The sequence below is a fragment of the Epinephelus lanceolatus genome, chromosome 22, assembly GCF_041903045.1.
Source record: "Epinephelus lanceolatus isolate andai-2023 chromosome 22, ASM4190304v1, whole genome shotgun sequence".
Taxonomy (NCBI): Eukaryota; Metazoa; Chordata; class Actinopteri; order Perciformes; family Serranidae; genus Epinephelus; species Epinephelus lanceolatus.
The window spans coordinates 13890001-13908513 of record NC_135755.1 but is presented as its reverse complement, the minus strand read 5'-3'; the positions used below and the strand labels follow the sequence as shown (position 1 = coordinate 13908513).

Below are 18513 nucleotides of genomic sequence, written 5' to 3'. Positions count from 1 at the left end.
ATCGCGAGTACAAGCATCCAAAATGAGTTTCCTCCGCAGGGTGGCTGGGCTCAGCCTTAGGGATAGGGTGAGGAGCTCGGACATCTGGGAGGGACTCGGAGTAGAGCGGCTGCTCCTCCACACTGACAGGAGCCAGTTGAGGTGGTTCGGGGATCTGGTAAGGATGCCTTCCGGACGCCTCCCTTGGGAGGTGTTTCAGGCATGTCCAACTGGGAGGAGACCTCGGGGCCACCCAGGACACACTGGGGGGATTACATCGTCCGGCTGGCCTGGGAACGCCTCGGGGTTCCCTCGGAAGAACTGACAGAAGTGGCTGGGGAGAGGACTGTCTGCTGAGGCTGCTGCCCCCGCAACCCGGATAAGCGGAGGACGACGGATATCTTGTCTGCGCAAAAGGTCATGGGCTTATGCAACCCTTAATGCATAAATAAATATTCGTAGCTGCTTGCTGTCTAATTCTGTTATTGCAAATCAGGTGGTTTGCTGGGTTAGAGTATTCATCCGGCTTAGCATCTGTTAATGTGCTTAGAAGAACTGCTGCTCCCAGATGGTACTTTTCCCTAGCTGAGGAGCTCATGGGGAATGGCCACATAGCAGCTGGTGCCTATCGGCCCACACATAACAGTTTCACTAGTTGGTACATTTCCCTTGTAGCCAGAGAGCTCGTGGGGAATGGCCATATAGCCGCCGGTGCCTAAGCCCACACATAGAAATCATCATATCAGTAGTGCTAGGCTCTGCATTAAAGCAGTTTTGCGAAGGGAATATTTAATCATCACTCCCCAATATCTCATGTAAGCATATCTACAGGGAGCGATGAGGCCGGAGTCTAGACTCCAAACTCTTAACTATGTTGTGCTGTTGAATAATTTTAGAAAGTATATTTTGAAAGTTAAAATGTCAACTTGTAATATGATTTATGGCGAACTTGGAAGATACCCATTATATATTGATATCAAAAAAAAGAATTATTGGTTAATGGGGGAGTTTAGTGATGGGGAAGGAAACAAAGATTAGTAGGGTGATGTATAACTGTCTATTTAACTTATATATTAATGGACTATATGTATCACCATGGATTTCTTTTGTTAAGCAAATATTAGATGAACGCATTTTTTCTTATGTTTGGTCAGACTAGAGATGTGATAACATTAAATGGCTGAAGATGGCAGTTGAGCAGAGGTTAAAGGATCAGTTTGTACAGAAGTGGCGTTATGAACAGAGCATGTCCTCATGTGATTTATATTGTGAATTTAAAGAGGATTTTAAGTTTGGAAAATATTTACTCTGCGAAAACAAGAAGTATAGTCAGGCCATCTATAACTTTCGAATTTCTAATGATAGACTTCCTAAAATAACAGGTAGATACAAGGACCTGGAAAGGATTGAAAGGTTTTGTAATTTGTGTAATGATGGCCACCTGGGAGATGAATAGCATGTTTTGTTTGAATGTAAAAATATAACTATATCTGAGAACAGAAACAAGTACTACCTAAATGTGAACGGGCAACCTTCAAGTGCAAAGTTAAGCCTGATTTATAGTCCTGCAGCGTACCTACGACGTACCTACGTCGTTGCCGTGACGCCGTCGTGAACCCTTCGAACTTCTCCGTCACTCCATTTTGTCGCGGTGCAATTCACCGCCAGAGCGGTAGGAGGCTGCATTCCTTTCCTGAATGGTTATCGTCGTCTCTAGTTGATTCTTTGTTTAGCTTCCGGCTTTTCTGGTCACAGAGAGATGAACGCGGAGCACGGACAGACGGCTCCATCCGTATCTGTGTTGAACGTTGAGCATAAATGGGCCTTAATACTGCAACATCTACATCGCAACAGAAGATGTTTAAAGATGGCGGGGATGGCGCAATCTGGAAATACGGAACCGGAAATGCGTTGCTACCAAGCAAACCAATCACAGCCCTCTCGGTCTGCGCTGGGTCTGCATCGCCTCAACGTGTAGTTACATTTTTGGGGAGGTGCACGTCAGGCTACGCCGGGGGCTACGGCGAGCCTTCTGCGTAGCCACGTACCCTACGATGTTGCAACGTCGTTGATTTAACGCTGGTTTCATCTTCATGAAAACATGAAGATGAAACCACAATATTCTTTGACCTCATTTTATTTAAATGAAAAATATTAAAATCAGTCACTGTCTGCTTTGAGCTGTGGAGAGAAAGAGAGAAATAATATTGACTAATACATTGCTTCACAGTCTTGCTTACAATGTGCATTAAAGTCACTTACTTCTTTCTCTAGTTTCTTAATTTCCAAGTCCAGTTTCCTTAAGGTCTTTCTTTTGTCTGTCAAGCTCCACATCCTGCAGCTTTCTCTTTTCACACTGGAGCTTGACATCTGCCACTGCTATCTGCTCCCTCAGATGACTTGCTTTTATCTTAAGCGATTTATACTTTTTATAAAAACAAAACATGAATACAATCCTGACATAAGCAGCTATTTAATGAAACTGCAAAAGGCAGCTATTTTCAACAACCCTGCTATGAGCAGCTATTTGATAAGAACTGCAAAAAGGCAACTATTTTAAGGCAGCTTTTTTTTTAACAAAAAAAAAAAAAAAACTCACTAAAAGGCTGTCTGATTGGAGCTGGGGAGAGAAAGAGAGAAATGACACTGATTAATACATTGCGTCATGCTTACAATGTGCATTAAAATCACTTCTTGCTCTAGTTTCTTAATTTCTAAGTCCAATTTCCTTGAGGTTTTTCTTTTAATTTGTCAATTTGTTTTACACTGCAAGACAATCCAAAGTCAGACCGTCCACATAACACCACTGGTTGATTAATGAATGAATAAAATGATTGATTCCATGTATAGTATACTGGAATAATGTACCTTGTATGAAGAGGGCGGTTTCTGTGGGTGGGACAGAGTCTGTAGCCCTGTGATCGATCTCGGGGTCTATTTAAGAAAGCCATGGAGTGCACTCACCTGAATAAGTTACACCTGGCTTGACAAAGCCGCGCCTCCTCAGCCTGACCAGCCATGCTAACTATTATTTTTATGTCACTAGTCACTTGAAACAAATTTAGGATGATAGGAGACAGGTTGAAATAAACCGAAATTTCCCTTTAACCAGTGATCCTGTCCATTGTGGATGAGGAATGCTGGAAAGAATTGTGGTTCCTGAAACAGTCCGTACTGTGCAATGTTGCATGTCAGAGGAATCTGGCTGTGCAGTGTGTCCTTACAGAGTTAGCAGCTAGGCTGCAACTCCTGCTGGGAGCCAAGGTGAGAAAAGCAGGGGAGGGCTCCAGCTGCACAACCCTACCTTGGTCGAGGTCCCAAGAGAAGGAGATGGAAGAATGGAGTCTTTTCCCCTTATACTGACTTGGTGATGTCGTGGGTCACATGCAACAGTGACCAATAGTGAATAAAGACTGGGAACCTTAGTGTGACTTCACACTGAGGTCTGAAACTTGAAGTACCCTGGAAGACTGAGTTCAACTTTCTTTTCTTTGTCTTATAGGACAATGAACATGAGGTCTCAGCCACCATTTGAGTGAGCTGAGTTTACAGGAAATGTCTGTTACATTTCCACTTTAAGGCTGCATAAATGAACAAATAATCTATGGAGTTCAGTAATCCCAACAGTGGTTATTATTAGCCGGGGCTTGGCCATTTTTCAAGTTAACCCAAATGCAGTGGTATCATGTAAAACAACCTAAGGCATGATCCCAGGCTTCAAAATAATTGAATACCATATTGCTTCAATACCCCTCTATTAAAATGTATCTTATGGTTGTCAAATTAACTAGAAAGCTGATGCTCACTCAAGATTTTGCAGTGTACAGACCAGAGACTACACACTTCCTTTCCCTCCAAAATGGTGGCAATGTTGTAACATCACGTTGACTCCAATATCATTTAGAGAGATTAGCCAAAACAACCAGCGCATGGAAGAGGAAGTATTTGCCTGGATGTTGGCTTGCTACACTGGATTGACCATTGCTCCCAGAGGCTTAATGTCGTCAGATGGCTTATTGTTATCAGACCAATAGCCAAAGGGTTCCAAGATTGCATGTCGGCCGCCCTAAACTGTTGGAAAAACAAGATAATAAAGAAGTGTTTTTATGACTCTTCTTTGCAACAATTACAGTCATAACTTTTTTTCCTGCACTTCTCAAGACACATAAAGGTTTTATTAATCTTTATGATGAGATGGCCTGAACCTACTCCCATATCAAAGAGGGTATGAAGGTCACTGTGGCTCCTTTTGGTTATCTTAGGATGGTTGAACTATGATTCAGCAGGTACACATGCATTTTAATTGTTTTACCACAACGGTTATCCTTATTAGCCAGTCTGTTTATTGTGATCCTGACTACACTTACAAAGCTCACTTTGGATGTAGCACTCTGCATCACTGCTTAAACAGAAATCATTTATTCAAAGCAATAGTATAAATTTCTGTATCTTTATTTTACAGGAAAATGAATGTTATGTTGGAAGAAAACAGAATTGTCCCATAAAAACAATGATAAAACAATGGAAATTAATAAATTGAAAAAAAGATATGGAGATCAAAATACATACTGTGACGAGATGTGATTAAAGAACATAAAGAAAAGTCCAGTGAAATGATTCTTACAAAAACAGAGTAAACAGAGTTTCCAATATTTTAGCAAAACAGAAACATAGTTCTGTGACCATTTGAAAACATTTTTGTAACATTGAATCATCAAAATTATAAGACAGTTAAATTATACAGTAGCCTAAGTATAAATTTGAATGCTGCCTTGAGTTTCCTGAAACATAAACTGGCTCGGCCCCATTTCCTATAATGTAATAAGCAAGTCTCATGACGCGACGGAGGCTGTCACTGAGCGACAGGTTGACACTGACAGGGAACAATCCTCAGATGGGACTTACCGATGTCTTGTCTGATGGTCCGCTGTCAGTAAGTATTCCCACATTTTGTCTGATCTTCGCATAAATGTTCTTTTATCATGTTAAAGTGATTCTGAGTAGTTTGTAATCGGTGTGAGGTGTCAACACAGCCAATACACGGACAACAGTCAGTGTCACTGTGGGCAGTGCGAAACAACAATGCAGGTGTTTTGCCTAAGCGTTTGTTTCATAGGCTAATCATTTTCGGAACCGTTTCAGAAATGTATCAAGGGTGCACCACACCACCCAAAACACCTTAAATGCAAGCCTTGACATTTGTTAAGCTCAATGACTTCTTTTTGGACTGTTTCAGAGAAGTTGTTAATCACAATTATTTTTACAAGATTATCTCAATCATGAGACTTAAAATGAGCAGGACCATGCAAATCATTAGAACTAAATCAACACTTCTGGAGAAATAAACCAATTTATAAGACTAAATATTTGCAAACATGCAACCATTATGTTGTTTACAGACATTATATTTGATGACGAAATGATTCCTGTGGTGTCATGTACATTTATTACAGCTGAAGAGTGAGCATAAACAAGTGGAGTAATAGCGCCACCTCCTGGACCAGACTGTATGCCACAAGGCCTTAAGTGTTGCTGTGCATTGTAATATCTACATTTAACTATTTGCAAGACTGAAATGGAACTGAATTTTTCCAGATAAATGAAATAGTAAAATGCAATAACACTTTCAGGGGCAGATTCAAAAGGAAAGATGGCCAGCTCCCAGGATGAGGTGACAAAAGCAGAGAGGAAGAAACGAAAAGGTGATTAAAAAGATGCAGGTGATGTACAAAAGATTATTACAGGCCACTTTGTGGATGATAGGTGATGATGCAGGTGTCACTGTGCAGATAAAATATATACCTGTATTTGGTTTCATCAAAATACTTAATATTACATAAGTATTGCTAAATATGGTAAAATAAGTGTAATTTTATGGGGAAATCATATACAATGAGCACTTTTATCAATTGTACATTACTGTTTGATAATTTCAGGGTTTTTGTTCCCCAAATGTAATGTGTCTGAAAAACACATTAACAAGAATCCAAAATATTGTTAGCAAAGATAAACTGGCCTGTTCATGAATCCCATTTGTACACAACATAAATGATACAACCAACTGTTTCCCATGAATCCTTGTACAATCATGTGAGCTGGCTAATGCTTACTCACTGAACCACACCTGTTGTTGTTGTTTTTTTTCTTTTCTCTGCTTTTCACTATGTGGCACCTGGCTGTCCATAACAATGAGATGAACTGGTTTCCTAACAGTCATGTACAGTTGAAACATATTAACCAACAAGCTGTGTTATTATTCCAAGTGTACGGACATCCCTGTGAGGCACAATGGATTGTTTTGTAACTTTTACACAAGTTGCTGAGGAACCTTTAGGGTGTCGAATGTGCTCGATCCGGCTCTGTGTGCTCTCCTACCACTCTGATTTGTTTGCACGTCTATAAGTTAATGAAGATGGTGTAATGACACTGTGATTTTCTTTCCATTAAAGTAAGACAGCCACAGGGAGGTCATTATGGTCTGTACAACCAGGGCGCCACATGTTACCTCAACAGTGTCCTGCAAGTTCTCTTCATGACACCAGAGATCCATGACAGGTTTGAAACTTTCATCTGTAGAAAATAGAAGCAGGAAGACAATTATGTCGAGTATTAACCAGACACAGTGATGCAGCTGAGTGTATTAGGAGATGGTGCTGTTTGGTGAGGAAGTAAGCTGTCCAAAGGAAAATCAGACGTTCTGGTCTGTGAGTAACACTTTTAACATTATAATATTTAAACAGACAGTCATCAGTAAACTCCCCTCTTCCTTAAGGTTGAATCCAAAATCACAGGTCACAGATGAAGAGCTGAGAAACCTCTTTAAAAGACTGAAAGAAACTACATCTGGAACAGAAAATATCACAAAGAGTTTGAAGATTAAAAACGGTGAGTGGCCAGTGATCAGTTAAAAAAAAAAAAACGTGTTAAATAACAACAGGAGGGAAAGTCAAATAGCAGCTGTAGGTTCACTGAGATGTTTTGCTGGATTAAAATTTCCACATCATTTTCAGTTTGTCAGCAACGTGATGCAGCTGAATGCCTGGAGATGATTTTACAGAAAGTCAGCCCACAGGCCTCTGAGGTGAGAGAACTGTTCTCCAACACTATTTCCTCTTACATACGTTTTACATTATAACAATATGTTAAGTTATCACAAAATAACAAGAATGACACATTATAATAATGTGATATGGGATCACGTTATAACATGAAACATTTCACGTTGCAAAGTAAATAAGCATAATGTTAAAACAAGAAAAGTTTCTTCTGAAAACATGAAAATATCTTGTAAAACCGTATCTTGTTATAACAAAAGGTTTCTTGTTATAACATAAAAAATACCTTGTAAAAACATGAAAAACATGTTATAATATGAAACTTTTCATGTTATGACCTGATACTGATGTTTTCTTTTCCTAGCGTGGCACCAATGTGCCTCCATAAGAATCTAATCAGAAACTAATCAGAAAGCTGTGTTATAAGTGATATTTCTCTCTCAAGGTTTTCAAAGGACAGCTGAGATACACAACAAAATGTACCGAAGGCCACAGCATCATTGAAGAGACTAATCCATTCTGGACTCTTCCTCTGTCACTAAAAGATACCCATGATGATAGAACCTACAGTGTGGTAAGCAGCCAGAGATCAAAATTCTACTTTAGTATTTTAACATAGCATCCACTGACTTACAACTGATTCATAAAGCATCAGTTATAAGTCAATGATTCACCATCAATCAAGCCATTAGTTACATTTTAAACACAATTTATTAAATGTGCCTAGTCAAAAAGTGATACTAGGGTTAGGGTTAGTGCACGAGCAAGGAAGCTGGATTTATAAATTAATTGTCAGAGCAGTTAGTGTCCTTGCAGCCCTGACTATCACAGGGCTGACACATATGGTGGGTCTCAAACCACATACTGCCATGTAGTATACTATACGCACTATGTACTCATTGGTGTAGTGCGCACATTTTGACAGGGTAGTGATGTCTCACACCAACCACGGTCGTTGTGCACTTACCGGAAATGATGACCGCAAATTAGCTAGTTAGCAAACTAGCATTAGCATTAGCATTAGCATTAGCGTTATCGTTTGTGGTACCAAATCATTACAGACTGCTAAATTAACCCAATAAACATACTGCTGGCTTATACCCGACAACAGTATAGTGATGCTTAGTGCAAAAAACACATGTAGATTTGTACAATGCAGCGACGTTCACGGTCGCTATTTCCAGTTTGAAAAGTGGTCCCTCCCCTTCCGCTACGTAGCCAAGATGGCGACCATTGAGGGCGAAAAGTGTCCATAGTTCCTCAATTTCTTGACCATTTTGAGTGCACCATCTGGGTAGTCAGAGGTGGGAAGTAACTGTAATTGAGTAGTTTTTTTGTGTAATTTGTAATTTTTTCAGTAGTTTTTGAAATCTGTAATTTTACTTTTATTGAAGTAAATTTTGACTGAAGTAGCCTATTGTACTTTGCTACATTTGAATTGAATTTGAATTTGAAATTTTATTCCCATTCAAGTTAGCAGCATGCTAAACCGTAGGTAGCTGGCTTGGCTGGTGAAAGTCTCTATCGCGCCTGCTGTGTGATCATCTGGGTAATTTAATACGCAGCAGTTGAGCCATTTTGGCTACATGCGCCACTGAGCAACTTTTAGGAATGAATGGGGCCCAGCCTTCACGCTGTATCCAGGTCTCTTCATACATCCATGAGTTGTCCCTTTTGTTGTGATCCAGCCCAAAAATGAACATAAATACATGTTAAAATGGTAGAACATTACACTAAGACAGTCACACAGCAGAGGGGATCTGCTTTCTTTGGAACTGATCAAACTTCCTTTATCTCGATAAAACACAACCCTGCCCTCTTAAACTTCATTTAGGGGTGTAGCCTAAGTTCCACCAATATCAATAGTTTGTAAAACATCCTATCGGCGGTGAATACCAAAAGGAGAATTTTATTATTGTGGTGGCACCTGTTCTGACATTTAATCACATAATACACACTTAAATTTCAATCAGTCTCCCGTTTCCACTTTCTCCTCATAGTGGTGGTGACACCTGTCTGACATTGTAACACGTAATATTCAATAACATTTAAATGAATGTAAGGCTTGTGTCATCCAGACACGGTTGTTCTGTAAACAAACTGGTGAGGTGATCCTCTCTTTCCTGTCCAAAAATGGCATTTCAACTGCAGCTGGCTAGTTAGCTATCTAGGTTGCTAATTCCGCCATGCTACCAGGCCACACTTGTTACACAAAATGAGGAATACTGTAGACCTAATACAAGACTGTCAGCCTGTCAGTACTTATTCACTTTGAAAGAGCAACAGTCAGTGGGGAAACACAAACACTAGTTATCAGTCACTGCGACCAATGGTGTAACTTCATCACCCACTCATTCAGTCAGTCAGTCACGCAGACAGATTGTTGTGATTAAAGGGGCTGGCCTCGTGTCTGCCGTCCAGCCAAAATAGGTGGTAAATGTTTACTTGGTCACAGATCAACTGCCAAAATAAATACTATGTAGCATTTTTGTAGGATGTGGACTTTGTTATAACGTGTTTTTACAGGGAGAAGGCTTTGAAAGAATTTTCCAGCAGAAATCATTCAGTGGAGACAACATGGTGTACTGCAACGAATGTGAAGAGAAAACAGAAGCGACCACTGTGAGTTTTCAAACATTAACTGCAGCCTGAGCAAAATTTATACTGGAATCACATAATCACCTTGTATGTTTGTTTACTTTAAACTTTCTTGTGTTATTTAGGGATGTGAGATGGTGACATATCCTCAGATTCTGATTCTTCTCCTCAAGAGATTTGACTTTGACTACAGGACCATGTCATATTTCAAATCACACCGCTGTGTCGACGTGCCACGAACGTTACAGAGAAAGGCAAGGGGAGGTAACTTTAAATTTCTTTTGTTTGCTTTTAAAATCTTCATATACATAACAGTGTTCTTCACTGCAGGACAAGGAGTACAAACTGTATGGGATGGTGCATCACAACAGCAGTCTGAGAGGAGGACATTACACAGCCACCATCCTGTGCAGTGAGGACAAAACCTGGTATGAGTTTAATGACGCTCACGTCAGCAAGGTGAGGGGGACTTTACTTCCTCTACTCCATTAGGGCTGTACACACTCAAAACAAACCAACAGAAAGATTTGAAATGAAATGCTAATTTGTTGACAGTGTTCATTCTTTCAATGATGCAGGTTAAACAACAGCCATTTGCAAAAACCTCAACTTACAAGTATGTTAAATATTATCAATAGTGAATGAGATTTATTACATTTTCCAGAAGTGTTGACTTGGTTTTGTCATATTTTTGTTGTTCTATGCAAACAGTAACTTTAGATTATTGTTCACCAGGTCCCAGACTGCATATCTGCTCATGTACAGAGGTAACATTAAATCAATACACAGAGAAATCATGTCAAGAAGTGGAGGAGAAAGGGACACTGGAAATGAAAAGAAGAGAAAAACAGGACAGAATGAAGAAGATGATGTGCAGATGAAAAGACATGAGGCATCAGGCCATCAGGCTGGAGGAGAGAAGGGTAATGCAGAAAGAGTTTTCTCAGAGAATACAGATATATGTTTTGAATGTGCAGAAAGTTTCTAACATGAGCAGGAATCATGCTGAAAGATGTAGACCTATGAGCTATCAACATTTCCACATGCACATTTAAAGAGTCTTGTGACGGCATGTGACGTAAACAGTGACGTGGGAGGGAAGCCGCGGCTGGTCAGTCCTTCGGCGATTCTCTCATAAGTCGGCCTGTTCTTCACCGTTCCCGTCATCTGACAGTTAATGGCCTCTTCGTTTGTGAGTGCAAGGAGGGCGCGCAATTCCTTGTCTCCCCAGTTGCTCATCTTTACAGTGTCTGTCAGGTTTGCGTTTCCCTCTTGCTACTAGCTGCTCACTAATTCCTGCTATCAGCTGTTTCCTGTTTATCCACAGCTAGAAGGGTCCAGGGCTGCATCCCAAGTCTCTTAAAATTACTGCTAACCACCTTATCTAGCCACCTTACCTAACTGTTTAGTCCCTTCCACTTACGAAAACATGCAAGGAGTCAGGAGTTAGGAGTGAGGAGCGAGGATTGCTGATAAGAGACATGAGATGACCTTACTAAAGCTACGTCCGTTTCTGATGACAGCGGCACAGCTGGATCTGCTGCATAAGGAGCCAGCATTTGGCGTACATCCCAAGTCCCATTATATTCGCTGATCAAAGCCGTAAAACGGTAGAAACCTCAGGAAGAGCAACTGAGGAGGGATCCCTCTTCCAGGACGGACAGACGTGCAATAGATGTCGTACAGAACAGATCAACATAATAAATTAACTGTAATCCGTGTGACACAATGAGACAGAGAGAGAGAGACAGAGATGCAGGACAGACGGCAATTACAGTAGTTTACAACAACATTAATGAAAGTAATAATATTAATTAATATTAATATTAATAATTAATATTACAGGCTATTAAACATTATTCCACTCACATGACATGCAGGACAATTAATGATGGGCAAATATGTTTGTGTGTGTGTGTGTGTGTGTGCGCGCGCGCCTGGTGTTATATCAACACGTGTGGTTCTGGACATGAGCAGCTGCACATTTAACAGCCACACATCACCGACAGTCCGCTGAACAACGCAACGGGTTGTGAATGAAATAAACTTAATTACAACATGACAGTCTTGCAGGAAATATCATTAACGTTACTCTTTGTAGTCACGTAGGCATGTGAATTACAGCGTTTCATTGCAAAGAATGCGTGTAACGGGTACACTTGCGCTGTTTCTCCGCCATCTCGTTCAAATGGGCCAGATGTAGGGGGCGGGTATTTATACGTCATGGCCTCAAACTGAAAAAGCTCTCGTGTTACCTTACTCATCGCACCTAACAGATCCCTCCTAACTCCTAATGCTAACTCCTTACTGGCAGGAATAAGAGACAAGAACCGTTTCTCAATACTCAAGTTTGGCAGTTCGGACTTGGCAAGTCCACGCGAGAGTCCGGACTTCCCAAGAACGGGAGGACGGGAGTACAGTCATTTCTGCTTATGGAACAGCAGCTAACTTGATGATATCACCACCTCCACTCGCCTTGGCTTGTTGTACTGTGTTGTATACCTGCATTTAGAATAAAACAATGTAAACACAGCCCAGCCCTGCGTCTTTTCATAGACATTGTAAGAAATTAATATGTAGGCCTATATGTTTTTAACGTTTCAACATATATAAACAACATATAAAAACATACAAAAACATATAAATAGCCAAAATATTTTCATAAAATGTATTTTAAAACCTTTTCTCCACAGCTGGCTTCTGATTATAATCAAAAGTCAAGTGCAGGGGGGTTATTGTGATCGTGAGCATTGGCGAGATGGAAATCAAAAATCAATAACGGATCGGAGAAGGCGTCTTGGCGCAGTTATTGCAGCAGGATTGCTGTAGCCTTACCTGCAGGCTGAGGAGGAGGCTGCCCAGCTGAGGAGGCAGATCCCAGAAAGACAGCGGGGGATGAGACGGAGGATGAGACGTGCGATGCTTGCATGTCTGTTCGATATGTTTGTCCAGTTGTGGACAAAGTACCCAGGAATATCACAACAAAGAACAAAAACTCAGTCACAAGTAAAAGTGCTGCAAATCTGACTTGAGTAAAAGTATCGTCAGCAAAATGTAGGCCTGCTTAAAGTTAAAAGTTAAAAGTTCAAAGTACTCGTGATGCAGAGTCACCTAACTTCAAGTGTTGTAATCATCATATACATGAATATGTATTGAGTATTAATGGATCAATTTACACGTAGGCTACATGTAAGCAGCATTTAAATGTTGTCATGGTAGAACTAATTTTAACACCTTTCACTGGTGTACTAGTCTAATCTATAACAACACACAGCAACTTGTAAATATGAAACAACAACATATAAAACAAACTATCTGAAAAGTAACTATAGCTATCAAATAAATGTAGCTTGAGTAGAATGTACAGTATTTCCCTCTAAGTAAATGGAAATACCCAAAGTACATCAAATTTGTACAGTATCTACTTGTAAATATACTTAGTTACTGTCCATCACTGCATTTGTCTCATCATTATGCTTTCTGTCTACATTTTTATGGAGACTTGACAGTTTACTTGGTACACCTTGAAAAAACAACAGCAGTTTAATATTCAGTCTAACATTTTATTGAAGTGTTGAGCTGTAGATTGTGGTGCTGTTGAACTGTACTGGATTACACTGACAGCAGTTTCTCATTTAGTCTGTCCTCACCAATATAAATGGATCAAACAGGTCAAATATGAAGAGGAGAATTTTATTCAGCCACACTTCAGACATCAGGTATACAATTCATATCAGATAATCAATATTTAAAATGCTGTTGAATAAATACTACAATAAAGACAATCTTTAAATACAATAAATAAATTACAATAAATTCTTAAAATCATTATTGAATGGTAAAAACACATACAGGCCTAAATAAGCAAAAGAATGCAAAGAACAATAACATGTTACAACATTTAATAATATAAGAATATATCTTATACTGAGACTGAATGTTGCCCATTAGACATACCCCAAACAAATTACATCTCATATTTAACCACTGCAGAGATATCAGCCACGAATTTCAAAAGGACTACCTGAGAGAGGCTGCTCTCGGTGGGGCAGCCTGAGCGCTCATACACACGTTTATTATCTATGAGCGCTGACACCGCTGTCATCTAGCGGACCTCAGCCACATTCAACTGGGCTCTATATTAAAACATCGACCACGGGTCTGACGTTTAAACTACGCATGAAAACACTACGTTCTGTGACAACACAACAGTAACATATTGGTAATTATGGCTTACAATTGTGCGCCTTTCCCTCACTTGTCATTTTCCGATGACTGTTGCGAAATGCATGCTGGGATACCTGGCTGTCTGAAGTCCACACAAGTCTGCTCCGATGCATCCCCGGTGAAATGGGTGTGGCGAGAACACATTGGAACAATACTCGGGCTGTGACTGATGACGTGTCACAAGTCCACAAGAACACAAGTCCGCACAAGAACGCATATTGAGAAACGGCTATGAGATGGCCTTAAAGATGGTGTTAGCAGTATAAAATAAGAGACTTGGGATGCAGCCCAGGTGAGAACTGGTGTTAAGTCATCTGGGGAGGGATCCCAAGACTGCATTGTAAGTGGGTGATAAGTGGTGTCATAGCCCACCCCCTCTGTTTAAAGGCCCTGACACACCAAGCCGACGGCCGGCTGTCGACCAAAGTCGGTCCGTCGGTGAGTGTCTGTCGGCCTAGTTTTTGCGGTGTGTCCCACACCGTCGGCCCTTTGGCGTCGGTGGCTTTTCGGCCGAATGAGCATGTTGAATCGGCGGCTTGTCGGTGAGAGAGATCACTCTGATTGGCTGTTTAGGTTTTATTCCCTCTCCACTGTAGCGAGTGAATCTGTCTGTAGTGAAACCAGGGCTAACCAGTGCCTCCTCCTCAGGCTCCACTTCACTCAGCTGCCCAACAGACCCGCTGCTTCTTCCCACTTTAACCTGAATAGCCGCAGCATGACCAAAGGGGAGCACAGCCAGTTAGCCTCCGCTAGCCTCCCAGCTAGCCCCAGCTCTCCGTTTGGATCCAACCGGAGCACTGAGCCCTGGTTTGTTATTCAGGTAGGAAGAAGCAGCGGGTTTATCGGGCAGCTGAGTTAAATGGAGCCTGTGGAGAAAACACCGGGACCGTCTGAATGTAATAGTCCGTGGAGGTGCTGCGGTGCTGGGCTGGACAGATAGGTAACACCTCGGCTGTCAGGATATACCACTCTCTCACTCCACTCTCTCTCATGCAGGCGCAGAACGTACGTGCTACTTGGCCGTCGGATGTAGTCTGTAGTGTGTTCAAATGCAACTGACACAGGGCGACGTGGGGCGACAGAACAGTTGGCTTCGTCGCCGCTAGTTCTCTGACGTCGGTTTGGTGTGTCAGTGCCACAGTGGTCATTTCAGTTTGACATAGGCTACATGGCTTCTTTCAAGCCTCTTTCAAACCATCTTTCCTCCCTGGCCAAGATGTGCACATTGCTGTCCTCGAAGGAGTGTCCCTTCTCCTGTAGATGTAAGTGGACAGCTGAGTCTTGACCTCAGGGGCTGGCTCTCCTGTGCAGTGCCATGTGCTTGTGGAGTGGTTGTTGTTGAGGTCCGCAGCCTCACCAGCGTTGAACTCGGGGAATAATCTGACGGAGGCAATAATAATCTTTAGCCTGTGCGGCACATTTATTGGAGACCTCACATTTTCTTCAGTCACGGAGGGAATGAACTCCAACCTCTGACAGAACATGACTGGGCATGGCCTAAACAAAAAAAAATGTGATGACGGAGCATACTTGTAGACTTGCGCCTCACTGTGGTGAACACAAAATATTGCCCTTAAGTAAACAGCAGTCACACAATAGTCACATAGCAAATTGAGTACACAACATAAAAGAATGCCTCTTAACAGTTGTTTTGTTTCCTCAATTATACAAATCTGTGCATTTCTGGCTGCACTGAACAGCATACGCTACATTACTCTGCTTATGTCTGGGTGTTTTGTCCTTTGGGTGGACGAGCTTCTGTCTCAGTGTGTTACTGGGTTTAAAGCATAGACTGATGTGGGGTTTGTTGAAAATCCTCCTGAGTTTCTCAGACACTCCTGCGACATAAGGAATGATGATGTTGTTTTGTTTTTGTGTCTCTTCCTCTCTGTCTGCTCTGGGTCTCTTAGAGGTTTTTGCAAAGGCCCAGTTGGGGTAGCCACAGGTTTGAAGTGAATATTTTTGAAATTTATTAAAATATTTTTAGTTCAAATTAATTTTGCTCAATAAAAGTCCATGTCATTTGACCCAATGTTAGACATCCACTACAAAAGAATTCTGCATTTATAACAAGTTTAATCATTTAATTCAGTCAAATATTGTATGCTTCCAGATCTTTGACAGCAAATTATCTTTGTTTAGAATCAGATGCTGCACCAAAGAGGGGACAATGTTGCTCTAAATTAAGATCATTTTTTAAGTGTTTATGTAAGTATCACTCACTTCTTTGAAATGTATTATGTAAGGTAAAAGAAATTAATCTGTCAAATATCAACAGCATTGTTTTTTTTTCTCCTGAATGAATTATTGAATAAAATACTTTTCCTTCAAACCCACAGGCTGTATAAACTCAAGTGGGACAGATGATGCAGCTGAAAAGAAAAAAAAATGTGTAAAAAAAAAAAGAGGGGGAGGGACAGATGAGAAAAGACTCATAGAAAATTCATTCCCAGGGTGAAGGAGAAGAGAGGAAGGCACAATGTGAAAAGAAGTTAAACACTGAGGTTTGATGTGAGACAGAGCTTATTGATGGTTTGATCAACACAGAAGTGAAAATGGGCAGCACGGGGGTGCAGTGGTTAGCTTAAAAAAAAAATCATATATATCCAATCTTGTGTACATACATGTTGTAGCCAGCAGAGAGGTTGTGGTGACTTTTGATGTGTTGTGATAGTGATCAGAGAACGTTTTATTTTGTTTGATCCTGATGATGTTTTTTCCTTTTAAAGACACATCAGCTCTGATTTGATGAATTTAAAACATGCACCAACTTTGTAAAATTTTAAACATGAATCATACTTTGATAACAAAGCTGTATGTTGAACATCTTCTTCTGTCAACCACATTTAACCAGCGAAATGTTGCAGCACTGATCTAAAAGGAAAAACTAGGTTTCTAGATGCTTTGTAAATGTGAATAAAGACAATACAAATTTTTACAATGCATGAAGATTTCTGTGATTTTATTGAGTGATCAGAATGTTTCTCAATCGAAATCAAAATTAACTTTTTCAAGCAGTTTCATTTTGTAGATACAGAATTTATCATAAGTAACATTATCAGTAGTTTAATGCATGGTGATAAAACATCAGGTGCAGTTCACAGTCCAGCCAGAGGGAGGCAGTGTAGGCCAGATGTAAAAAGAAAAAAAAAGTTACACTTGTTTTGGATTAGAGTATGTTTATCTGTCACATTCGTATCAGTGAGCGTTAAGAGTTCATTTTTACATATATGTAGACAGGCCCATTTTTCACTTTCTCTGCCACACAGGGATAGATGTCTGTCTGGGAGCCACACCACTGGGACAGATCTTATATGGCGAGCTGGTCACTGAACATTCACGTTTTAGTTTCAGGCAGACGAAACAGAACTCCACATGGCAGCGAGGGCAGGTGATGTTTTTGCAGTATTGTTGACTGTGTTCCACCCTCACGCCGCATGTAGGACAGGCCCGGACCGAGGGGCAGGCGGTGACCCCCGTCACTGAGGGCAGACTGATGGTCTTGCATGTCTGCAGAAGCTGCAGGTCCCTGTTGAAGCAGCCGTCATTGTCGCAGCGGTCAGATCGAGGGCCTGGACCTTTCCACTCCCTCTGACACTGCCAGCAGAAGTGGTAGGTCTTCTTCTGGTCGGCTGTGCATATGATGCAGCGGACACACAGGTTGGAGAGATCCTTCCTCTCCACATTCGTTTTGCACTTTGGGCACTGATGTGGAAAACATTGACAAGGAGAACACATCATCAAACACAGCATTTGTTTTTAGTTCTAAATAACACAGTCAATAATATTCAACTTTCAAACCCCACTGGACCACTTACTGGCTGCATTTCGCAGTACTCCGCAGCAGCCAGGAGAGCCATGGTCTCCTCAAAGTGCTTCATTTCCTCAACAGACAAATCAGCCAGTCTGCGCACCTCCTGGTACGACCATGGCTTATTGCACAGTTTGGTCCCCTCCACCACGGCAGGACATCTGAAATTGTATTTACCCTTAAAACAACAAAGAGAAGGAGCAGTTTAGGATCATAACAAACTCACTGCTGGCTTCTGACACTTGGAGAGACAAAAAAGGAAGGAAGCTCGTGTCTGTATTTGATCTTTGTAGAATCATTAAAATGTAGATTAAAAGAAAGTTTCCAGTTCATACACATGATCATTTTTCCAAAAAGCAATGCCAGTGTTAACAGACGTCGTATTCCTCCAGATTTTACACCATCCACTTTAACTCCCCACAAACACTCTCTTGGGCATAGTGGTGCAGCCACATTTAGCTTTGAAGGTAACGTATTTTGAACTCCTTCCCACTTGTCCTTATTTCTGGGCAGTGTCGTAATCAGGTGGGAACCTCCTTTCACCAGTGTTTCATCTAGTTGGTCCCACAACACCTCCAGGAGGCTACACAGTGATCTCTGGCATCCCAGAGGCACTACCCTCATGCCAGCTCTCACTGCTCCCCGCACCGACCCAACAACCTCCTTTACCTTACCTTACACATGGCTTGAAGTGAACAACACTGACTATCTCCTCATCATGTTAGTGGGTGGGATATATTAGGCAGCAAGTGAACATTTTGTCCTCAAAGTTGATGTGTTAGAGGCAGGAAAAATGGGCAAGCGTAAGGGCCAAATTGTGACGGCTCGACGACTGGGTCAAAA

General features: G+C 41.2%; 2 protein-coding genes across 8 annotated transcripts in view; one reads left to right on the top strand and one right to left on the bottom strand.

Annotated features, from left to right (window-relative positions):
• The first annotated feature begins 4791 nt into the window (after positions 1-4791).
• Positions 4792-16808, top strand: LOC117246132 (ubiquitin carboxyl-terminal hydrolase 47-like). 7 transcript variants are annotated; one of them, XM_078164837.1, is made up of 14 exons: positions 4844-4912; positions 5433-5486; positions 5610-5681; positions 6429-6534; positions 6752-6864; positions 6990-7060; positions 7480-7608; positions 9561-9656; positions 9758-9886; positions 9963-10091; positions 10211-10248; positions 10368-10555; positions 16002-16067; positions 16199-16808. In XM_078164837.1, the coding sequence occupies exons 3-14, from the start codon at positions 5630-5632 to the stop codon at positions 16315-16317; spliced, it is 1236 nt and encodes a 411-aa protein (XP_078020963.1). In that variant the 5' UTR covers positions 4844-4912; positions 5433-5486; positions 5610-5629; the 3' UTR covers positions 16318-16808. The 7 variants fall into 7 exon arrangements, with proteins under 7 accessions (XP_078020967.1, XP_078020961.1, XP_078020963.1 ...); XM_078164838.1 differs by having other exon boundaries at positions 4892-4912; positions 5433-5520; XM_078164841.1 differs by lacking the exon at positions 5433-5486 and having other exon boundaries at positions 4792-4912; positions 12326-16067; positions 16199-16288.
• LOC117246131 (E3 ubiquitin-protein ligase RNF19A-like) overlaps positions 16199-18513 on the bottom strand; it is a 6752-nt gene continuing 4437 nt past the window's right edge. Inside the window, exons 3-4 of the mRNA XM_033609874.2 lie at positions 17678-17848; positions 16199-17564 (exon numbers count right to left, since the gene is read on the bottom strand). Of these exons, the coding sequence (XP_033465765.1) occupies positions 17109-17564; positions 17678-17848 (627 nt within the window). The 3' untranslated portion in view covers positions 16199-17108. The remainder of the gene's footprint in view (positions 17565-17677; positions 17849-18513) is intronic.

What these genes read in the sequence shown, in the direction of transcription:
- LOC117246132 (XM_078164835.1), top strand. Translation starts at nt 5,630, where the DNA reads ATGGCCAGCTCCCAGGATGAGGTGACAAAAGCAGAGAGGAAGAAACGA. An exon ending in ATGATAGAACCTACAGTGTG is followed by an intron (nt 7,609 to 9,560) that starts GTAAGCAGCCAG and finishes GTGTTTTTACAG; the next exon opens with GGAGAAGGCTTTGAAAGAAT. An exon ending in ATCATTTTTTAAGTGTTTAT is followed by an intron (nt 16,068 to 16,198) that starts GTAAGTATCACT and finishes TCAAACCCACAG; the next exon opens with GCTGTATAAACTCAAGTGGG.